Below are 23738 nucleotides of genomic sequence, written 5' to 3' on the forward strand. Positions count from 1 at the left end.
GGGCTGCACTGAGGAGGAATGGTGGGAGCCTCCCCCTCCCCGATTAGGATCCTGAATCTCCCCAAGAACAGGAGGACACTATAGATTTGGAACAGTGGTTTGCAGAGGGGCATAATTCAGAAGGCAGAAGCTGGGAAATACTGGAACGGGGACAGCTAGGAGAAGAAACACTGGGAGAGAGAGGGTTAACAGATTCACTGTCTCTGGAACGCATTCATCCACTCAGCCCAAGGTCAAGAAGAACTGATAAGGTGGCGGAACAGAAAGCACAGTGGTTATGAGCTCAGGGTACAAGACGCAGTAGTGACTAGTGGCGTGAGTGACTAGGGAGGAAGTGGGTGGAACCCTTAATTGGGAGCACCGCCATTCCTAGAAAATGGATTTTGTTCTCTTGCTGTGAGCATTAAAGTTTCTAACTGGCAAAAAGACTCCTTTCCTTTGTTCTGCTTATCTACTGCCAAAGAGGGGGCACGCGCGAAGGAAGCCTATTCCCTGAAGCCTGACAGGGAGCAAGAATGGAGAAGAAGTAGCGGGGGGGGGGCGGACAAAGAGGTCTGCTAGGCTGTGGGTAAGATTGGCCACAGCAACTTAGGCCACAGCAAGGGAGGAAGGAAAAGCCAGCATTAAACTCAACTGAAGGAAGAGTTCGCCAGTCTTTTTAAAAAGCCATGGTTTAGCATTGCATTAGCACTGAGGAAACCACAGAAACACAGTATCACACAATTGTGAGGTTGGAAGAGATCCCAAGGGTCATGTAGTCCAACTCCCTGCAATGCAGGAATCTCAACTAAATCATACATGACAGGTGTCCATCCAACCTCTGCTTAAAAACCTCTAAGGAAGGAGAGTCCACCACCTCTCGTGGGAATCTGTTCCACTGTCACACAGCAGGTTTGCTTGTGTTTCTCTATACATGCTTTCCTGGGGCGAGACTTGATTCAGCAAACTATGTTTCTTTAAAACACAGGCAATGCAACATACCATAGTTGACACTTAACTATGGCTAAGGTAATAGAAGCACTGAGCCAGTGTCATACTTACAGTGGTAACAGCAGAGTGTGAAACTGGCTGGCTGATATTAAACTTGTTAAAAACCTTCAATTGTTCAATTTTGGTCTGAAAGCAAGATAACAAAAATGCCCCTTGTGCGTCTTTTTCCCCTCAGAGATTTTTCAGTGTTTTCAAAGCTAGATAGAAGAGGCAGCAAATGGGGGGGAAATATATCTTAAAACTGAATGTGCAGACTCTAGCCATATGCTAGAACTACATGCTTTATTCTGAGCTGGAGTGTTAAACACCTCCCAAGATGCGGGACTCTGCAGAGCGAGATTGCAAAGAAAGCAAAAGGAACCATATAAGTATTTAAAGTGCTGTCGCTGTACATTTTGAAAGAGGACCGCGCATACTCTCCTTGCCAAAACATTTGGCGCTGACCACCCTGAGATACAAAAAAAGCTGATGAAAAGCCAGTAATCCAGCAGGGATGAATCCCAGTCTCTGTCACGCCTGGTTCTCCGCAGACCTTAACGCTAAATCTCTGTCGGTTGTTTATATATATTTTTCTGCTCATACTGATTGGTTATTGAGTGATATACTGAAACACTCCCATGTAGCAAGCAATCAAAGTCCAGTGTCAATATTTGTACAAGGTAATGGAGCAGCTGGTGGGCTCTTAATTTTGTACTTAGGTGGCGACTGCATTCCTTCATGCCAGGCACCAACACCCCATAATACCTAAAGTGTAGATCAGGGGTAGGCAACCTAAGGCCCATGGGCCGGATGCGGCCCAATTGCCTTCTCAATCTGGCTCCCGGACGGTCCGGGAATCAGCGTGTTTTTACATGAGTAGAATGTGTCCTTTTATTTAAAATGCATCTCTGGGTTATTTGTGGGGCATAGGAATTCGTTCATTTCCTCCCCCAAAATATAGTCCGGCCCACCACATGGTCTGAGGGACAGTGGACCGGCCCATGGCTGAAAAAGGTTGCTGACCCCTGGTGTAGATGGCCAAAGCACTCCAGGAGATTAAGGTAAATATTAGGGGGAAGAGGTTCTGCCTTACTTCCTCCGCTCGAAGGCAACATGTGAGAAACTGTAGTGCTAGGAGTCAAAATGATGTGGTTCTTCTTTACCTGAAGGAGCATCACTACCTCCATCGTTCAGCCCGGACACTGAGATCCAGCTCCGAGGTCCTTCTGGCGTTTCTCTCAGGGCAAGAAGTGAAGTTACAGGGAACCAGACAAAGGGCCATCTCAGTAGTGGCGCCCGCCCTGTGGAACACCGTCCCATCAGATGTCAAGGAAATAAACAACTACAGTGGTACCTCGGTTTATGAACTTAATCCGTTCCGGAAGTCCATTCTTAAACCGAAACTGTTCTTAAACCGAGGCGCGCTTTCCCTAATGATGCCTCCCGCCGCCGGTGCCCTTCCACCATTCGGATTCCATTCTTAGACCGAGGTAAAGTTCTCAAACCAAAACACTATTTCTGGTTTTGCGGAGTTTGTAAACCAAATCGTTCTTAAACTGGACTGTTCTTAAACCGAGGTACCACTTATCTGACTTTTAGAAGACATCTGAAGGCAGCCCTGTATAGGGAAGTTTTAAATGTTTCTTATGCTTTTATATTTGTTGGGTGCCGCCCAGAGTAGATGGGACAACCCAGTCAGATGGGCATGGTACTACTACTACTATTATTATTATTATTATTATTATTATTATTATTATTAGACAGCACCACCCATGGCTGGCCCATGCGATGCGATGCAGATCCATGGATGATCCCCATAAACAGGATGGCTTATAGCTTGTGAGTGTCGTATCTGACAGCCACTCACCGCAAACTATCACATAATTTTGCCATGGAACTGAGAGTTACCTGGGTGACTAGGTCACACGCTGCAAACATAGTAGCCCTGATGGATCAGGGTTTTACACAATGGCAATACAATCACCTCAGGGAAATCCACAAGCAGGACATGAAGGCAATTGCTCTCTGCTGTTGTTGCTCCTTAGCAGAGACATGTTATCTCTGAATCACAAGGCTCCATTTAGGCTCCACTCCCCATGATGACTGGGGACGCGGGTGGCGCTGTGGGTTAAACCACAGAGCCTAGGGCTTGCTTATCATGAAGGTCGGTGGTTCGAATCCCCGCGACGGGGTGAGCTCCCGTTGCTCAGTCCCAGCTCCTGCCAACCTAGCAGTTCGAAAGCACGTCAAAGTGCAAGTAGATAAATAGGTACCACTCCGGCAGGAAGGTAAACAGTGTTTCTGTGTGCTGCTCTGGTTCGCCAAAAGCAGCTTTGTCATGCTGGCCACATGACCCAGAAGCTGTACATCGGCTCCCTCGGCCATTAACGCGAGATGAGAGCCGCAAACCCAGAGTCGGACACGACTGGACCTACCGGTAATGGTCAGGGGTCCCTTTACCTTTACCTTTTACCCCATGATGACTAGCAACTATTGAATTTGTATAATCCACCTTTAAGGCCATCTAAGCAACCGGCCATCACTATATCTTGCAGCAGCGAATTTCTTAAGTTAAATTACACAGAGTGTTAAGTGGTGCTTCTGGCTACTCCCAAACTCCTGCCAATCAGCTTCGTTCGATGGCGACTGAGCTCTAGTCTTAAGAGACAGGGTTGAAATCTTGTGAAACTCATTTTCATTGTGAGAAAGTGGCCTTTCAAGTTCTTGCAATTATGGAGGAAGCCTCTTGAACGTACACGATTGAAAAGGACCTGCAACTTTCAGGTCTGCGTTATGATGCCAAATGGACAAAACCAACGCTCACAGTCCTTCTGCAGCCTCAAGTAAGAGGCCAGGGGAAGGCCTTGAAAGTGAAAAGGAGAGATTAAAGGCTGAAGCTATTGAGAGAAGTAACTGGGAAGAGGGAGGGAGCGAGGGAGGGAGAGAGAGAGAGAGAGGGGGAGAGAGAGGGAGAGAGAGAGGAGCCAGCCTTAGCAACAAAGCAACGTACAGTTGTTGCTTTTGGTAGCAAACTCCATTTGTTTGCTTGTGCAACCAATGCACATTATATGGACTTATATGTATCGTATGGAAGGAGGAGGAAAGAGAGGAGGCTCACCCCAGAAGAGCCAGCAGAGGGAGGAAAATTCAAAAGGGCAATTTAGAGGCACAGGTTTGAGCGTCAAGAAAATTCCTCTTATGTGGATGATGTTGTGTGGGTTCTTTCAGAAGAGGGAAGAGTCTTCCCCCAATACATGCAGAACTCAGCACTGATGCCTTCAGACTGCAACCAATGAAAATAGGGACCTCCTATTCAATTATTATTATTATTATTATTATTATTATTATTATTATTAATTACCCCACCCTTCTGACTGGGCTGGGTTGTCCCAGACACTCTGGGCGGCCCCCAAAACATATAAAACCATAACAAAACAATAAACATTAAAAAAAAACCTTCCCTATGATTGTGCAGTTACTTTTCTCCTTGGCTCAGGGGTTGGATAACTCCATACTCTTCAACATTTTCCCAATGGAAATAGGGATGTCCTAAGGAAAAGTGGGACAGTCCGGGATCAAATCAGAAACCAAGATGGCTTCTGTAAATTCAGGACTGTCACTGTGTACCTGAAGAAGTGTGCACGCACACGAAAGCTCATACCAAGAATAAACTTAGTTGGTCTCTAAGGTGACACTGGAAGGATTTTTTTATTATTATTTTTTTACTGGAAAATAGGGGCACTTGGAGAGTCTGCAACCACAAATTTCCAGCTACTATGACTTATTTGTACTTTTGATGTATGAGCTACTTCAGAGGGCCAAACCCAGTCCAAGGTCTGTGTGTGGGTGTGTTAATGGACAAACTGAAAAAGTTGCATCCATGTTAGAAAGTGATGGGGGGGGGGGGGAAGTATTCTAGGAGTTAAAATGGCACGAAACGCCAGTTCAGCTACAGGTCACGAATGCTAGCTATTCATCTTCTGCTACCAAATCTGGGAATCTTATCAGCTGCCACGACCTGTTTGGTTCTATCTGCACAACTTTATTTGGCCATAAAGGAACTTAATCATTGTTAAACTAAGACCTTACACATTTTGGTCTGGCTTACGTAGAGAGGGACAAGCCAGTTTATAGATTCATTGCACCATGCATGACTGTGTTAAGCAAATGTTAAAATACAAATCATTTGGCCGTGCAGTGAGAGCCTTCCAGTGCTTATCTGCCAAACAATATTTATTTTTCTGCCATTTTCCCGATAAAAGCTATTAGTAAAGAGATTTGTGCCGTCAGCTCAGAGATATATTCCTAACAGATTTTCTTTGTTATATAGATACAAATCCACAGGAAAGCAATAATTCTGGCCCATGCTTCGGTTGGCTGTAACAAAAGCCTATTTTCTTACTTCTTCTTTTTTTAAAAATTCCACCAGCTTCACGGTCGTATTTTTGTCAAATAATGACATAGTTTGTTTTTATTGGCTAACTAAGATGATAAAAGAATTTCAAGAGGCAGTAGACATTTGTGGAAATTACTTCTTACAATCTTGGCATATTCAAGGCTGCATCTGAGCCAAGGCTTGGCCCTGTAGTTTGTGTAACTGCAATAAAAAGTGCCCCTGAGCATGTGAAGAACACATTTTTCAAACCATGGATGAGTCATAGACTCATGTACCTGGAATTGAAGAAAGGTTAAAAATTAATTGTCAGAAACTATGGTCCCTCTTTAGACGACATTGACCATGGGTTCTTAGGATGTGGATTCCAATCCACAAGCTTGTATCACAATACCTTTGTTAGTTCACACTGCAAGATGCAATGGGTTGTATCCACCTAAGTTTTGATCAGAGTAGACCCAATGAAATTAAAGGACCTAAATTAGTCATGTTCATTAATTTCAATGGGTCTATTCTGTATATGACTAAAGTCGAACCCAACCCCATGTTGGCTTTTCAGCAAGAGACCAATATAGATCTGAAAGTTATTAAGCATTTAATGTGTCCAACTTTTCCTACAAGTTTTTCTGTTCCCATGTCCTATTCGCTGGTAACAAAGCCATGTGTAGCCAAAATAGCCACCCGTGACTTTTTCCCACCAAGTTCCAATGGGTCCACCTGAAATTAACTAGTCTTCCAGCAGTGAACTGTGGTCAATATTCAGTCCACCCCGTTGAAAAAAAAGTTACGGTAAAGGGTAAAGGACCCCTGGTGGGTTAAGCTGCTAGGTTGGCAGGAGCTGGGACAGAGCAATGGGAGCTCACTCCATCATGGGGATTCAAACTGCTGACCTTCTGATCGGCAAGCCCAATAGGCGCAGTGGTTTAGACCACAGCGCTACCTGCGTCCACACTGGCTCATGGACTACAGAGAATTTTATTGTGAGAGGAAATGAGGGAACTATAGGAGCTCAGATCAGCTATGGACACAACAGACTTCAACCAAATGGGTTGAGGCTGTGTGCTAGATCAGCTGGTGCTTAGATAATTTGTTAATTAACTGTATTTAGCAGCAGCGGCTTGTAAGTCGAGTTGAGCAATAACCTCCCAGCAACGGAGTCACAGAGTTGGAGCTGTGTTGGATACCAGCTGAGATAATGCAGAGCTCCTGCTGGTGTGTTTGTGCAGCCCCATTCTTGCTGTTGCTTCGCTCTTCCCTCTTCCCTGGCAAACAGAAGCGACTGCACTCCTTGGAGGCGGCTGTGAGGCTCCACGTCACCCAGTGAGCTGCTCCTGGTGTTTAGCTTCAGGACTTCTCCCTGCTAATTCATCCAGATATATCGATGTGATCTAATCAAGAGATGGCCAGATGGTCTGTGAGCCGCACCTGGAGTGGTCACCCCTGTTGCAATTGTGGTCCTCCTCTTATTCCCATCTTCCCAGGCTGGCTAGGAGGAAAGATCTCAAGAACATCGGATGCCAGGTGAGTCCAAGGGATTCCTTGATGGGCAAGGAGTTACTTCCCATGCACATAGTAAACAATGGTCTCAGAGGTTGAAACAGATTCCTTTGCAATAGTGCAGAGGCCCCTGGGAAATCCTGCCAACTTGGAAAGGGCAGCCACAGCATTTGAAATCCCTTGCCCTGTGGCCACAAGCAGGTGATGTCCCATCTGCAGTTCAGTGCAAGCCCTGTGCAAAGTAAGAAGCCCATTTCTGACAACTTTTAGGAGCCTATCTGTGGTGGTGTCATGGCTGGGATGGAGCTAGGCTATGCCTCTGTAGCTGGAGGCAGCAATGTTTATGAGCACCAGCTGCTGGGAACCGCAGGAGGGGAGAGGGCTCTTGCGCTCAAATCATGCTTACTGGTTCCCCAGAGGAAACTGTGAGAACAAGATGCTGGACTAGATGGGCCATTGGCCTGAACCAGTAGCCTCTTCTTATTTTCTGATGGATCTGCCATCTTCTCCATGCCATAGAAGTTGGCTGTTCCTCATCTAACTATACAGACCAGCTTCACTGCTTCCTTGACCTCCGAGAGGAAAAATGGGAGTTTTTCAAGGTATTTTGGTGTTTCTGCTGTCTTTATCAATTAAAAATTAGTGGACGTCTTTATGAGAGGGACAGAAATCCTGCCTGAAGCCTTGCCCATCTAGTCGTGAGATCTCCCTGCCTCTCTGAACTGTCCCTGAGACGGCACCCTACTTTCCTGGCAGAAAGCACTACTGGAAACAAGAAATCATTTCCAGATAGGCATGTATAAGATTGCATGGCTAGCTTTTTAGAAAGTGATATCAGGCACCCATGTGTTTTTGATGTCAAGCTGAAATGGAATATTTAAGAGATCTTTCACATACCGAGAGATTATTTGCAAACGTGTAGATGATACGGAGGAGGAGAAGCAGGAGAATTTGAATTTTATCTCAAAATAAAAACGACCCCCCTAAAGCTACAGAAACGAAATACATTACAAATGGATCGGATGACAGAAAAATTCCGTGCTGAAATTCTTCCTGCAAACATCTTAACTTTATGATGGGCAAGTGTTTTCCTCCAACCAGAATGCCCCAGCCACCTAATACAAAACTAAGTACAGTATTTAAGAACCAGAATCTCTGTATATATAGCGTTCACCAAAGAGGAAACCAGATTATTTGGCAAAGAGCCAAACTGATAGGCGATCTGTGCTCAAAGTCTCATTGAATTAAATGGAAGCTTAACAATTCATTGAAGCCTGAACTACCTGAAACTGATAGCATCTTTTTATCCATTGCTGCTTCTTAAGTCGTCTCTTACTGGAATTACTGACTGCAATTCTATTAGGTAAAACACTGGAAAGTCTAGTTAAGAGGAAATAAGCAATATAAAAGACAGATCTATTGTTCCTGTAAAGGGAGAATGACCACCATTATCTACCTAGCTCTACTGGCTTTTATTTTTCAGGCCTGCTTTTTGAAAAAGAGAACTATAAAATCTTGGTTCGGTGCCGTAGTCCTATTTCTGCAGCAACACTGGAGTTAATTCACAGCTGGCTCAGGACACTTAGCATTATGGAAATGAAAAATTTGGTTTTATCATACGGCCAGCAATTTAAACCTTATTCCAGTGTACCGGCTTGGCACATACTGAAAATGAACAAGACTCATGCTAGGAAAATCATTCTGCAGCATTTGTGGTTCATCTTAGCACATACTGTGCACGCCGGAATCAGTTCAATAGGGCGAAAGGCTAAATTTACTCAAGGAACACTTTTAAATGTTCCCACAGAAGCTACATCACTAGAACCTCATATCACAAAATAGCCATTGGAGCTATTTATTGAACTGCATAGCTTCTCGGGGGGTGGGGGGTGGGTAGGAGATCTGTTGCTTAGCCGCTTAGTTGCACAAGGCCAAATGCAGAATATCAGCTAGCTCTCTCAGGAACTATTCAGGCTAGGCAAGGCATCTTTCTTGAGCATTGCTTTCTTCATCCTTAACAGGACCCTCCAGCTCTCAACTAATAGGTTTCTGCAATTAATGTATACAATTTATACAGATGGACCCAACTTTAGTTTAAGCCAAAGGGAAGCCTCCTCATTTTTAACATTTCCGTTTAGATTGCTGTCAAGTGACCATATGCAGGCAGCTGCAGATAATAAATTATGGCCTTCTTGTAGCCGGGTTCCAGTGCTATTAGAGAGGCTAAACATGTCACCTCTCAGTTTAGATTTACATCTTGCATTAAACCCAAACGCTTCCACTTGGTTTAGATTTTACTACATGGTAGCGTTTTGTGAGGAAATGAAGGTACCATCAGCCTCAAAGCTTCAAAACAGAACAGGAAGATTTGAGTTTCATAAAACATGTAAACGTCCTTATAGCAAGATGCTCAATGCACTTTTGGGAAGGCTTTCTTCGGGGACAATACAGGTTTCCTATTAAATAAACATTATTATTATTATTATTATTATTATTATTATTATTATTATTATTATTACGAAATGCACTTTGTAGCTTCATCTTGCGCCCTTGTCCCCACTCTGAGAAAGAAACCTTAAAGCAACCTGGATTTCAAGGTGGTAAGCAGCTCTATTTGAATTTGAATTTTTTATAGAAAAATCAACTCCCTTGCATTCTGCGTGTTAGTTCAATGCTATGTTCTCAAAGTGGCTATCAATAAGCCCATGAACTTTCACAGGTGGGAAGAGGACACAGACCTGGAGCTTCCCTTTATTCCTAAATAAAAATTTCTGGATTCCTATCTTATCCCTTCCATCCTTTAACTTTCACCTCCTCTTCAGTCCAACTCTCTTACCAAGATCAATATAGAAATAGCACCTTCTTTCTTGGTGATCCTGCCACCGTCCATTCTGTGGACAAGCTAGCTTAGACGCCGCTCAGACAACAATGTGAACATGCTAGGAATGTGGGCTTAGGAGAGCACATCTTTGTTTAAAACTGTCCTGCCACGAGACAGGGATGTGAACACCTTTCCTCATTTGAACCGACTTGGAAATGTAAAGAAAAAGAAGGCACGTTTTTTCATATGTGGTGGAACTGTAAAATAATCAAAACTTTCTGGGAAATAATTTATAATGAAATGAAAAGAATGTTTAAGATAACTTTTGTTAAGAGGCCAGAAGCTTTTCTACTAGGCATTACAGGTCAAGGCTTGCCAAAAGATCAGAAGAAATTATTCGTGTATGCCACAACAGCGGCTAGGATATTACTAGCCCCCAAAATGGAAAGACAATAAGATACCAACTAAAGTAGAATGACCAAAAAACAAACAAAAAAAAACCTGATGGAGTATGCTGAAACTGCGAAGCTAACTGGAAAACTGAGAGATAAGGACAATATAGAGGCTTTAAAAAAGATTGGGAACTACATGTATTTATGTTGTATCTACAGAAACATTGTAAAGAAGTGAACTCACCAGCAGGGTTTGAGTAAACACTTAAAATCAACAAAACAAAGATAGAGAGTAAGCTGTAATAATGGGAAAATAGTAAAATATTAGATGTAATTTAAAAATAATTACGGAGGAGCGAAAAGAAAAAGGATAAGAATATAAAATATTCAATTGGAAGAATGTAAGGCATGAAAATAAGCAGGAGATGTTATTGCGTAACAAACCAGAAGAGGAAGTTGAGGGAAGCCGTGGGGTGTGTGTGTGTGTGTGTGTGTGTGTGTCAGGGAACTGTATTTCTTTTTTTGTTTGAGACAATGTTATTGTGATGAACATAAAATTGCAAAACTTAATAAAAATTATTTTAAAAAAGAAAAAGAAAATAAAGACATTTGCACCCACTGTATTAATGCCGCAAGGGACTTTTTAATGTGTTCTTATGACCAACAAGAGGTGGAAAGAGCGAGCCACATTCCAGTGAGTGAGCCTGTCCCTGGCTATAGTACTGGTTTTAGCCCTCTTACTGGTCAGAGCTGAAGGAGCTAATGGGCAGAGGGATTAGGGGAGGGAGGCTGGGGAAGATGAAACAGGTTTGAAAAGGCAACAAACCAGATTACGGTAGGTTAGATTGCTTTTCAAAACTATTGGGGTTGGTTTTTTTAATTTAGAGTAAATGAAGGGATTTCCCTCTGCTGAAATTCATCATTTACAACTTTAAAAAGGGACACAGGTAATTTTCACCTGTGATCTCTGCTGTGGTTGATTTCAAACACTGTACACATATATCTTAATCAGGTATTTGTCCCTAAAAAGTGTTAGCAGAGGTATTGAATTTTAAATTAAAAGGAAACCGAAGGAAAATAGAAAATCAAAGAAGACTTAATCCTAATAACACAGGGACAGTAAATTGTAGACATATGGTGGACCTTGAGAAAGTCCCCCCAAAAAAGAGTTTAGCCAAGCAAAATTTAAACTGAAAACTCAGAAAAATACCAAGATGGAGATGTAAAAGAAAATCAAGAAAATTAAAAATACTTAACTGGAAAAGCCAAGAGAAAATGAAGCTAAATGAAGGAATGTGAAGTGGGAGGAATCAAGTTTTATCTACCTTTCAAACTAATTAGTCTTCGGATGAAAAGAAGGAGCACATGGATATGAAGCCTGCTTAAAGAAGAGAAAATGAGTAGGGAAATAGAAGGCATTTCTTTTAAAAGGCAACTAGAGAAGTCATTTCATGAAGAGAAAGTTGGGGAATTTTTGTTGCTGAAGCTAGAAATGTGCATTGGGGGTGGGGGAAGCAAAAAAGACAGGGAGAGGACAAAACCGCTCCTTCTAATTTCATGTTGATTCAGGGTCCGGTCTAAATCAGCTAAGGCTAAGAAACAGCCTGGAGACTGTTTGGTAACTTTTAACTCTAAGAAATTGAAGGACGCTACAATTGAAGGAATTGTGTCATGAATACACCGGCTCCCAGGGAAGAAGTGCAGGCAGAGGGAGAAGGCAGTCAGGAAGAGGGGGTTAAACGCAGAACTAGATGAGTAGAATCAGGAGTCCTGCCCCCAACCCTCGGGAATGTCGACTGGAAACCAGTGGAGTTCAAATTACAGAGACATGTATCAGTCGCAGCTCGGAGAGGTAGAACGAACATGGAAGTTCCGTGTCTGGCAATGAGGATGGGGAGAGGGCTGACCCCCCATAGCCCCCGCTCTCGTCGAATAGGCAGCCTTCAGGACAGATCACGGCACAAGAGGAGGCTGGGCTGCTTTTGGTTTCGCCGGAAGAAGCCTCCTCAGTAGGAACATCTTCACCGATGGATGGACGGACGGCAGCATTCACCGCTCCGTGAACTCTTTTGTTTTGTTTTTTGCAATAAATCTTCTTTCTAATTAACCACGCTCGTTTGTTTCCAAGACTCCCTGACAAATAAAATTGAACGTGTACTTCTCAAACAAAATTTAGATGTAATTTGTCTTCAATAAACACATATAGCGAGCAAACATAATGGGCAGGTTCCAATCTGCCTTCATTACGTATCTCTAGGTGCCGGGCAAAAACATTCCTCTTCTGGAAGAAGAAGAAGAAGAAGAAGAAGAAGAAGAATGCTCTGGTTTCACTCTCAGTTTACACAATGCTTGTCAGGGTTGGGAAGTGTGTGAGCAGGCACTGAGATGGGTCCAGAAGGCTTGCAATGAACAGGGTTGCCTTCGTGCCAAACACCAATGGAGGAAGTGGGAAGATTATTTTCAATTATTCCTCCTTTCCTATGTAGCCCCTGCCTTTGTGACAGGGCCGTCTTTACCTAGGGGTGCGCTGCACCTGGGCGCCAAATTCTGTAGGGCGCCCGCCGCTGAAGCCGCCTAAGCTTAGACCTACGGGTGATTGCGTTCGATGGGTCATTCAACAATCAACGCACCCGGCGCTGCCCCCTAGCGGTGTCTTTCATTTTAGCATGATTGCAGAAATGAAAAGACGCAGGCATCGCAGCCGTTTTTTGCTTTTTCATGTCCCCCTTCTTAAAAGCTCAACAACTTTGACCTGCTCCCCCCCTTTAAAAAATTGGGGGGTCACTGGTTGAATTTTTGAACCCCGGCGCCGCATATGCTAAAGAGGGCCCTGACCAGGGTTCAGGAATCTAACCTTGAATTGGCTGCTGCTCTACAAGGTTTCAGGTAGAGAGAGAGAGAGCTTTCACATCGCACAAAACCCAATGCCTTTTTAATGAGAAATAGAGATGGCAGGAATAGAGTCTGTGATCTGCTGCGTTCAAAGGACGTGCTATAATCCCAGACCAAGAAGTGAAGAGATGCACTTGGACACATGACTGGGAGGGAGGTTAATCCCATCCTCTTCCCCAAGTAGGTAACTCCATCCATTCTGGGTCCAGACGGCTCCTTTCTGAACAGTGCAACTTATGCAAACCACCCTGTTCTTTAAGACTGATGGTTGTGCCTCTCTTGCATGGGCCATTGCGGGGTTGGCAACATGTGAGACTGCTTTTTATGCATTGCCATCCCAAGTGTGGAACTCCACTTCAGCTCCACCTACTCATGCCCTGGTGGTTTCGTGCCTTATAAAGTACAGGTATGGGGCGCTGTGGTCTAAACCACTGAGCCTCTTGGGCTCGCCAATCAGAAGGTCGGCAGTTCGAATCCGTACAGTGAGGTGCGCTCCCATTGCTCTGTCCCAGCTCCTGCCAACCTAGCAGTTCGAAAGCACGCCAGTGCAAGTAGATAAATCGGTACCGCTGCAGCGGGAAGGTAAACGGCGTTTCCATGCACTCTGGCACTCGTCACAGTGTCCTGTTGCATCAGAAGTGGTTTAGTCACGCTGGCCACGTGATCCGGAAATCTTTCTGTGGAAAAACGCCGGCTCCCTCGCCCTGAAAGCAAGATAAGCGCCGCAATCCCATAGTCGCCTTTGATTGGACTTAACCGTCCAGGGGTCCTTTACCTTTAACTTACACGGCAGTAAACATATAAAATAAAATAAAATAAAATAAAATAAAATAAAATAAAATAAAATAAAATAAAATAAAATAAAATAAAATAAAATAAAATAAAATAAAATAAAATAAAATAAAATAGTAGGAACATCCCTCTACAGTACACTGTCCTTTAAAGACACTTCTGGGCTTAAATAATTCTTAAAATATATATATTTAAATTAATTTAGCTTTGGGATGCATTCAAATTAATGTGTGTGATTACTTCAATCCTTGAGAAGTCTCAGAATGAAAAACAGGGAAAGATTGAAAAGACTTAATATTTCACACCATGTTTCTTTATTCTGCACTTCATCTGGTTTTACGAAAGCTTTTTTCTGTCGAGCTGTTGTGGGGTGTTGTTGTTGTTCCTTATTAGAGTGATGAATTAACTATTGAGTCGCACCTGCACATCTCTGCAATACCACGGTAAACGGCTTATTTAGCAATTAGTCAAGAACTACAGTGTACTTAGGAAAAGATCATTTATTTTTTGCTTATCAGTTGAGCCAGAAAGAGCTGGTTCTCAGGCTCCCCAGAGTGAAATATTGTAGGTTAAGAGCTCTAGAACTGTCTAGGCTTGATTTAGTGGAGTTTGATTGCTCTACACCGAGTACATGTGTTTACTTCCAGATTGTGTTAAAGAGCAGTAACTGATTCTGCTTCCCCACTGGCATTTTAAATAAACAAAGAAAGAAAGGATTAGGACCCAGTTTTAAATCATTTTGTTATTTGAACACACTGCATTTAAAAAAAAAAAATGGTGATAAGAAGAACATTCATCTGAGATTTAAAAAGAAAAAAAACGATAATGGGTTAAACGTTTTAAGACACTCAAGTGATTTAAGAGCTTGTTTTAGAAGTCTGGGGTGGCGAGAACCAAATAATTCAGATTCTTTCCCATTCCCAGGCATCTGCCTGTTAAGGACAACTTACAGTGGAATGTTGCCTGGTACACAGCCTTATCTCAACTGTAATGTCCAGATTGTGGACTGCACTAAGGCTGCAACTCTGTACACAGTTACCTGGGAGTAAGTGCCACTGAACTCAATGGAGCTTACTTCCAGGTAAATGGGGAATTACAGTGCAATTCATGCATTGCTCAGAAGTAAGCCCCACCAAATTCAACAGGACTTACTTTGGAGCAGACCAGTATACAGAATTGTGTTGAAACTGCAGCACTCTTTTCTAATAATGCTGGTTCAGTCCCACTCATGAAGTTAAGACTGAACCAGTTTCGGAGCTTTGTAAATAAGAGCCTAAGTTCTACCATTCAAGCAAAGCTAGGCATTCCTCAAGCTCTTTATCTATATTCCACTGGCAAAGGCTTCATTTGTTTCCACAAGCTTTGTCTCACGCAGAACTGTATCTAAACGCAGGATGCTCCAAAGCAGGCTGGAAAGTTGAACAAGACTTGGTCCCAGAGCAGAGAAGAAAGTTGTCCATTTCTACCAGCTTCCAAGACTATGGGTGACCAAAATACCTTCAGCAGCCCTCTTCTTTTTTTCCAAAGCCATTTTTAAAAATAAATAAATACATTTATTCAAAAGTTACGATACAGCTTTGACCACTGCCATAATATCACAGAATGATCACTCCAATCCTCAATACCAATCACTGTGGGATTGTCTACAAAAATGTAGTGTAAACAGAGACAACTGGGAAACACTGGCCTGCGAGCGCTCCAATTGGAGAACAGCCGTTACCAAAGGTGTCATGGGCTTTGAAGAAGAAGAAGAAGAAGAGGAGGAGGAGGAGGAGGAGGAGGAGGAGGAGGAGGAGGAGGAGGAGGAGTTTGGATTTGATATCCCGCTTTTCACTACCCGAAGGAGTCTCAAAGAGGCTAACATTCTCCTTTCCCTTCCTCCCCCACAACAAACACTCTGTGAGGTGAGTGGGGCTGAGAGACTTCAGAGAAGTGTGACTAGCCCAAGGTCACCCAGCAGCTGCATGTGGAGGAGTGGAGACACGAACCCAGTTCCCCAGATTATGAGTCTACCACTCTTAACCACTACACCACACTGGCTCTCAAGACGCTCAAACTCAGGATGAAAGGGAGAAACGTGCTAAGCGGAAGGCGCGCTTGGCAAACCCTCACCGTGATCAACTCCCGCCTGGAAACCTATGTCCCCACTGTGGAAGGACGTGTGGATCCAGAATTGGCCTCCGCAGCCACTCATGGACTCACTGTTAAGACCGTGTTCATGGAAGACAAACTTACTTGGCTACGAGTGATCACCAAAGAAGAAAGAGTGGCAATGGGATATTAAGAGATGTTCTTCTTGCAACGACGACGGAATGGCACGGGAAAGCAGAAGACTCTTACCCACACGAGGAGCAGAAGGTTCCTTTTCACTGTTCCGCAATAGCCCAACATTCCAACAATGATAAGGAAACAGCAGACGGCGATCATGACTGGGTGGACAACTGGAAAGTAAGTGGAAAGAACAGCTTCCTCTACCCTGAAAGCAAATAAAAACAACAACAGGATCATGCTAACAGAACAGAACCATGGCTCATTTTAGAAAATGGTAATCTTCTGATCAAGAAATGCAGAAACCATTAGTCTTACCCACCTAATTAATTTGATTTTAAATGTGATTCGAATTGTATTTTTAACTAATCGTTTGATTTTGTGTTTTTAATGTATTATATATTTGGCGTTAGCTGCCCTGAGCCCAGTCTCGGCCGGGGAGGGTGGGGTATAAATAAAATTTATTTTTATTACTACTGCTGCTGCTACTACTACTACTACTACTACTACTACTACTACTAGGAGTGTCCTATTAAGAGGCAGTTGTGCCCTTTGAATCTAGATGGAAATGGCCTAACAGCTTTTAGAAGCTAAGAATTATTCAATTTCTTAGTTTTGAAATAACTCATTTTGCTGTGTACTTTACGGACAATGAATGAACGAACTGAGGCTGCCCTAGACTATATTGAGATCTCACAAGAGGCAGAGTAATAAACAGCCATGGAATCAGTGCTCAAGGGACAGCCCCCGTTTTCTGGAACCTGTATAAATTATTGTCCCTATTTTATCCTTCAGGGAAGATTTGAAGGTGCTTTAAAAAAAAAAAAAAAAGCTCTGTGCCTTTTGCTTCTGAAACTGCTATCCCTCAATGGCTTCTCCCTTCTGGGGAAGAAGGAGAGGTTTCCCTTTTTGGGGAAGATCAATATCTCAACAACTAACCGTGATAGAGAAGTGGAACCTCTATGTTGGAGGCAGTATATCTCTGAATACCATAGGCTGTGAGTTTACAAACAGAGGACTGCCACCTTCAAGCTGCAGAAAGGCATTTGTTTGAGAACTCTTGGAATAAGAACTGTATTATTATTATTATTATTATTGAAGATATTTTCATGACGATATTTACTTTTGCATTTGGTGTCCTATCTTGATGCATTTTGGTGTTTTGTATATGGTTCCTTTTTGTGGTTTAAAACGCTTTGCCCATTTATGTGCATTGCTTAGAGATACACCAGTGAGGAATTCAACATGGTCCTATGTCAATCATTCCATCAGTGCAATCTGTTCAGCCTCCTAGATCAGGGGTCAGCAAACTTTTTCAGCAGGGGGCCGGTCCACTGTCCCTCAGACCTTGTGGGGGGCCGGACTGTATTTTTTATTTATTTTTTAAAGAACGAATTCCTATGCCCCACAAATAACCCAGAGATGCATTTTAAATAAAAGCACACATTCTGTTCATGTAGAAACACCAGGCAGGCCCCACAAATAACCCAGAGATGCATTTTAAATAAAAGGACACATTCTACTCATGTAAAAACACACTGATTCCCGGACCGTCCACGGGCCGGATTTAGAAGGCGATTGGGCTGGATCCGGCCCCCAGGCCTTAGTTTGCCTACCCATGTGCTAGGTGGAACAATCCTTCCTCTTCTCCCCTCGTGTGCTGTTTCAGAGCCAATTTGGGGGGCACACAGAGGAAAGAAGAGGGTGAAATTGAATCCTGCTCTGATTTTGTTGAATTATGCTACTTAAAATGCAGAATTAGCATCAAAAGTATTGTTTAGATTTGAATATGGAATCTGTATTGCTTTCCTTATATCAATTACTTTCTATTAGGATGTGCATTTGCGTTGTAATTCTTACATTGATTCATTTTTGCTGGGCTATGAGTCTTCCGTTGAAACAGAGTACAAAGAAATAAAACGCAAACAAGTGAACAGGAGCTTTCAGCAATTTGGAATAGGGTTGCGTGGAGAGGCTCAAGCAATGATTGTTGGTGCAAGAATAGGGATGTTACATTTTTCGACTTTGGCACTCACGCGGAAGCCGCGTTGGACATTCGGCTTCCGAAAAATGTTCAGAAACCAGAGCATTCACTTTGGGGTTTTCGGCGTTTGGGAGCTGAAACGTTCCAAAATGGAACCGTTCAGGAACCGAGGTTTGACTGCAATGGTGCATTAAGTGTATGGTGCAAACGTGGCCTTAACCAGGATTATTCCAGCAGCGGGTTTTGTTTTTTTAACAGCATCTCAGATAAATTATGCAAAATACCAAAGCCCCTTTCAGAAGCTGAGTGGGACCTCAACCCCCCCCCCCCCCGAGCATTCGCACTTCCCTCCTTGTCAGTCTAGCTACATGCAGGCAACCATGGTTTAGCTGACCTGACAAGCCTACCTTGTTTCTGCAGTTAAAGTGAGAACATTATTCAAGTAGTCCCTTATCCAGGCAGAAACAGCCAACACAGTGACGGACATCAACTGAAATAAAACAGGGATTTTATTTAGCAAACACAATCTAGAGCAAACTCAATTATTAAAACAGCATTACAGGCAGTGGGGGCACTGTTGCACGGAACATTCCCCCCCCCAAACTTAGTGCTGTCAGCAGATGCGTTGCTGAAGTATTACTTCTCTAAACACGGCAATCTGCTCCTTTCCAATTTACTAATACTTTGGAAGAGCGAGTTTCTCAATGGGGCCGTTTCCGAACTGGCTGCTCTTCCCAAAACTGCGCGCCTCAGGGACCCCGTAAGCTTTGAGGTTTTATTTTCTGCTTGTTGTAAGATTAATAACTCCAGCAGAGATTTCGTAAGTGAAATCCACAAGGTGCCGTGATACGTTTTCCTTCAGACTACTGGCTTTGAGAGACCACTAGGTGTATAATTATCGGATTACTCAGGGGAGGGGAGAAATCCTCACTCAAGCTGGCATGTATGGGGAAAGCCACTTGTGTGATTGAAGCTGAATGAATAATACGAGACCTGAACTAGGTTAAGATGATAGAGTGTAATAGGATCAATTCCAGCTGTTGAAAAGGTTTTGCCAACTTCTGAACACTCACAGTTTGGTTATCAAACGTGGGCAATCAGGAAAAGTGAAAGTAACTTAAGATTTCATATTTTAAACTATACGTGATTTAAAAATCATAGAATTTCAGAATTTGAAGGGGCCTTGGAAGTCCCCAAATCCAACCCCTTGCTGAGCATAGCAGTCTTGTGGCTGAAAGGACTTAAAGTACCGTATTTTCCGGCGTATAAGACGACTGGGCGTATAAGACGACCCCCAACTTTTCCAGTTGAAATATAGAGTTTGAGATATACTTGACCGCAGATTCTCCACCTGGCATATAAGACGACCCCCAACTTTTGAGAAGATTTTCCTGGATTAAAAAGTAGTCTTATATGCCAGAATATACAGTACTCAACTTGGTAGAAAGAAAATATATAAACATGCACAAGCACAATACTGAAATACAGTGTTCGAAACTCCCATTGTTCTAGGCGCGTTTTGCGGCAGGGAATTTCATTAGCGCGAGCAGTTTCTGAGCTCTGGGGGCAGTACCACGCCTGAAATTTCAGATTAAAACTGCAGAGTGGAAGGAAAGGAGGACCTTTTTCTGCCTCCCTGCTTCCAGCTACTCTCCAAAGACCGGAGAAGAGACCCTCTGAAGAATATTAGGAGGGCGGGCAGGGGAAGGACTAGACCATGTGAAAAACTAACATAATATCTTAGCTGCAGTTCATTCATTTTCAGCTTTGTATTCTTGTTATAAAAAAGCGCACCTAGACATTCCGTTGTTGCGCCCATAACCTAGGTCAGTGTTTTTCAACCTTTTTTGGCAAGGGCACACTTGTTTTATGAAAAAAATCACGAGGCACACCACCATTAGAAAATGTTAAAAAAATAACTCTGTGCCTATATTGACTATATATAAAGTAATTCTCTTGAATAGGAATCAAATAAACACAATTTTTCCCACGGCACACCAGGCAACATCTCGCGGCACACTAGTGTGCCACGGAACAGTGGTTGAAAAACACTGACCTAGGTTGCAGGTGCTATTTAGCTCCTAGCTTTCATATCTCAGTTTCTAACACTGCTGAAGTAGTAACTAAGGATGCGGCCATGACATTTTTAATTTCGAGCCACAAAAAAAGGACCATATAAATACACCCATTCTGGAAGAGGATCAAACTGAGCTTTCATAATCTCCATTTAGGGAGGCCTGAAGGAAAGCGATTACCCCATTTGCTATTATTTGCGATTACCCCATTTGCTATTATTATTGGTCATTAAATTTACATACAGCCCTTCACCCGATGATCACAGGGCAGTTTACAAAATTAACCTCCTTCAGAATTGGAACACAGATATAGCCTCAAAAGAGTAGCCTGATCTTAGATAAAGAATGGAAGCAACTGAGGGTTGCTATTGCTAAGTGTTTTCAATGCTTCTCTGCAACCCTTCTCCCCCTACCCAAAGAAGTGCATATAATATATGCAGATCTTAACACTGTGGGTCCTGCACCCACATTTAAGAATCCAAAGAAACGTGCAGGATCAGACATTTCCCTGTCCTGTCTCCAACTCTAACCATAATATTCATGCTCTTAATTAGGCCTTAAATCAGATCCTGATTACTCATGAATTCTGTAAGCGTTAATTATCGGGAGGAGCCTGATTCACACTGGAGAGGGAGTCTTGGCATAGCTCCATGATTTTCCTGAACAGCTATGGGATTGCAACAATGCAACATGATAGATCTACATAGGCTCGTGGCAGTTTGTTTGCACATTGCGCATGTAACGGTGACTGGGAAATAGCCTAATTCTTATTACTAGATTCGGGGGGGGGGGCAATCTACACTACTATTCTGAGGCTGTGGGGTCAACAAGTCCACACCGGCCCTTCCATGTAAACAGCCATTATTCACTATATGAACCCACCAGTGACCCAGCTCTCTTCAGAAAGCACAGAACCTGGACTCGGGATCTGGCGGAAACCAAAAGATGACCCAAAGTGCAAGGGATTTGGGGGGGGGATTTGGAGATCTCTTTGGAGAAGCCTGGGTGCTTGACGTGATCTGCCTATTGAAAACTAGAATCTCCTTTTATCAAAATAAAATCTATGGAAATAAAATCCGCAAGTTTCATCGATATCTCTTTAGCCCCCCTTAAACCACCCCCAACTTTGCTTTAAGGAAAAATAAACACAGACCTATTGGTTTTATCTGGCCTCTCTCGCTGAGTAGTTAACAGCATCAAACTATGACAACAGCACAAAAGATTTCTAGGTGTAGCTTCTAATGGCGTTGACGACGCCATCGATTAAGAAACAGCTCTGCTATCTCAAGCAGCGCAGCGTGATTTTTATTCTCTGTTCCCTCCAAAAGCAAAGGAAAACAAAGGGGTGACATTGAGTTGCTGGACGAGCAACTATTAATTGCATTCGGCAGCAGGCTACACCACAAGCAGCTACGCGGAAGACAGAAGAAGCCTGTATATATTTGAGGCAGGAATGTCAGAGGAGCAAAGGAACAGCTGCAACTAGAACCATGCACCCTTGTCGTGCAGCGGAGTTCCAGCTACAAAATTGACAAGCACACGCCGGGGCGTAGGCAAGGCGTTCATCCCACATCAAGATTCCTCGTCCACTTTTTTCTCCCAGCCTTTTCTTCCTTCCTTGGCACAAAAATGGGCACAAGCCCCTGGAATGACAGTGCAAACAGGCATGAAGGTGTAGCCTCTCTTCACCCTTTCACAGCGCCAGTGAAACCTTGTTTTGTCTCCTGGGGGAGGCGATCGATATACACGACAAGTTAGCTTTTGGGCCGCACATGTTCTATCAATCACTAGATACTGTGATCAGTGCTTGTGGGGCAGAAGATCTAGCCAAACCCTAGGTACGACCCCTGCGTTTGGCCTCCAACTCATGGAGAGCGATGGCGGGCATAGGAGCCAACTCCTAAGGGCCAAAAGACCCCCAATAAAACATTTGAGGGACCATCCAAATGATGTGCATGTCTTGTGATCGATTATGGGGGTAGGGCTTACCTGGGCCCCCACAATGTTTTATTGAAGTTGGCACCTATTGGTGGTGGGACTTCTGATCCCAGCCTCTTTGCACATGCCCACATGTCAAATACTTGAAAAGGGCTTTTTCTTTTTTTCTTTCAGAAAATGTATACACATTGGTTAAAAAAAAACAAATAAAAAACAACAAAAACCTTGAAGTGGTTTACAAAAAGATAAAACAAAAAGACCAAGAAATTTTTACAACCATACATGCAAACGTTAAAACTTTACTTGAAAACATACAAATGTTAAAATACTCTCAATCATAACAGCCTCCTAAATGGCTTTACAGAATCTAATTCGCTTATTCCAAAACTGTTAAATTAAGGGAAGAATGTTCTCAATTCAGCGGAAATATTCCTGTGGAGAACTTTATACAGTATAGAAGAAACTCATTCTGGTGGTGATTCCTTCGGCATGCATTTTTGTTGTTGTTTTAAAGAGTTTTGTTTTATTTGGCCTTTGTATTATTTGTTTGGTGCCTTAGAAAGTGGGGCGTTTTTTTTAAAATAACAGTCGTGTTGCATTCACTGCGGGTTGCAAACGGCGCAGGTTACAAATGTGGCAAACCCGGAAGTAAACACTTCTGGGTTTCGCCCCATGCGGTCTGCGCATGTGCAGAAGCACAATATCGCCGCTCGGGTTGCGGACTTTTCGGGGTTGTGAATGGCACCCCAGAACGGATCTTGTCCACAACCCGAGGTACCACTGTATATATATATACAGGGATGAGGATTAAAAATTTAAAAAATGCAGATTTTACATCCTTCCCTTAATAATTGGTTCTCCGGATTTTGTACTATATATTTTTTAGTATTTTGCTTAACGGTTGGTTGATTGTATTCATTCTGACTGATTTAATACAGTACTTGCTTATCTGAAGGTGTCCTCTATGGGAAGGGATGTCCAGACCAAGTCCATTTTAAAGATCAGGAACCATAAGAAGGCAGAGCAGGGCTCTTGAAGCTGCCCATCAACAGTTAGCACCCAGAAAACAGGCTGAGCAGGCACCAGAGGCTCCGGGTTGCCCCTAAGATTGGGGGGTGGCGCAAATCATGCGACATCACATCTCCCAACATCATGCAAGTCGGTGCAGCCTTCTGCAACATTGCACTGGGCCCCTCTCAACATTGCGGGGGGGGGGGCTGGGCCCCCTTCAAGCAAATATTGAGGGGGCTGAAGACACCTCCTCCCCCTAGAGTTGGCATGCCTGGCAGACCCATAGCTCATCTTGTCACATTATATCAGACCCTCCAAGTGTCCCTATTTTCCAGGGACAGCCCCCAATTTACAAAAGCCGACCCAGCTTCTGATTTGATCCTGGAATGTCCCGCTTTTCCTTAGTATGTCTCTATTTTCACTGGAAAAATGTTGGAGGGTATGGTAAAGGTAAAGGTACCCCTGTCCATTAGGTCCAGTCGCGAACGACTCTGGGGTTGCGGCGCTCATCTCGCTCTATAAGCCGAGGGAGCCGGCGTTTGTCCGCAGACAGCTTCTGGGTCATGTGGCCAGCATGACTAAGCAGCTTCTGGCAAACCAGAGCAGCACACAGAAACGCCGTTTACCTTCCCACCAGAGCGGTACCTATTTATCTACTTGCACTTTGACGTGCTTTCAAACTGCTAGGTGGGCAGGAGCTGGGACC

General features: G+C 43.4%; 1 protein-coding gene across 2 annotated transcripts in view; it reads right to left on the bottom strand.

Moving 5' to 3' along the window:
• The window catches only part of TSPAN12 (tetraspanin 12), an 89277-nt gene that overhangs the window by 27510 nt on the left and 38029 nt on the right, over nt 1-23738 (bottom strand). For both annotated transcript variants that reach the window (XM_033161987.1, XM_033161986.1), the window contains exons 3-4: nt 18416-18498; nt 16097-16232 (exon numbers count right to left, since the gene is read on the bottom strand). In XM_033161987.1, coding sequence (XP_033017878.1) covers nt 16097-16232; nt 18416-18498 — 219 coding nt within the window. The remainder of the gene's footprint in view (nt 1-16096; nt 16233-18415; nt 18499-23738) is intronic.

The sequence above is a fragment of the Lacerta agilis genome, chromosome 10 (assembly GCF_009819535.1).
Source record: "Lacerta agilis isolate rLacAgi1 chromosome 10, rLacAgi1.pri, whole genome shotgun sequence".
Classification (NCBI taxonomy): Eukaryota; Metazoa; Chordata; class Lepidosauria; order Squamata; family Lacertidae; genus Lacerta; species Lacerta agilis.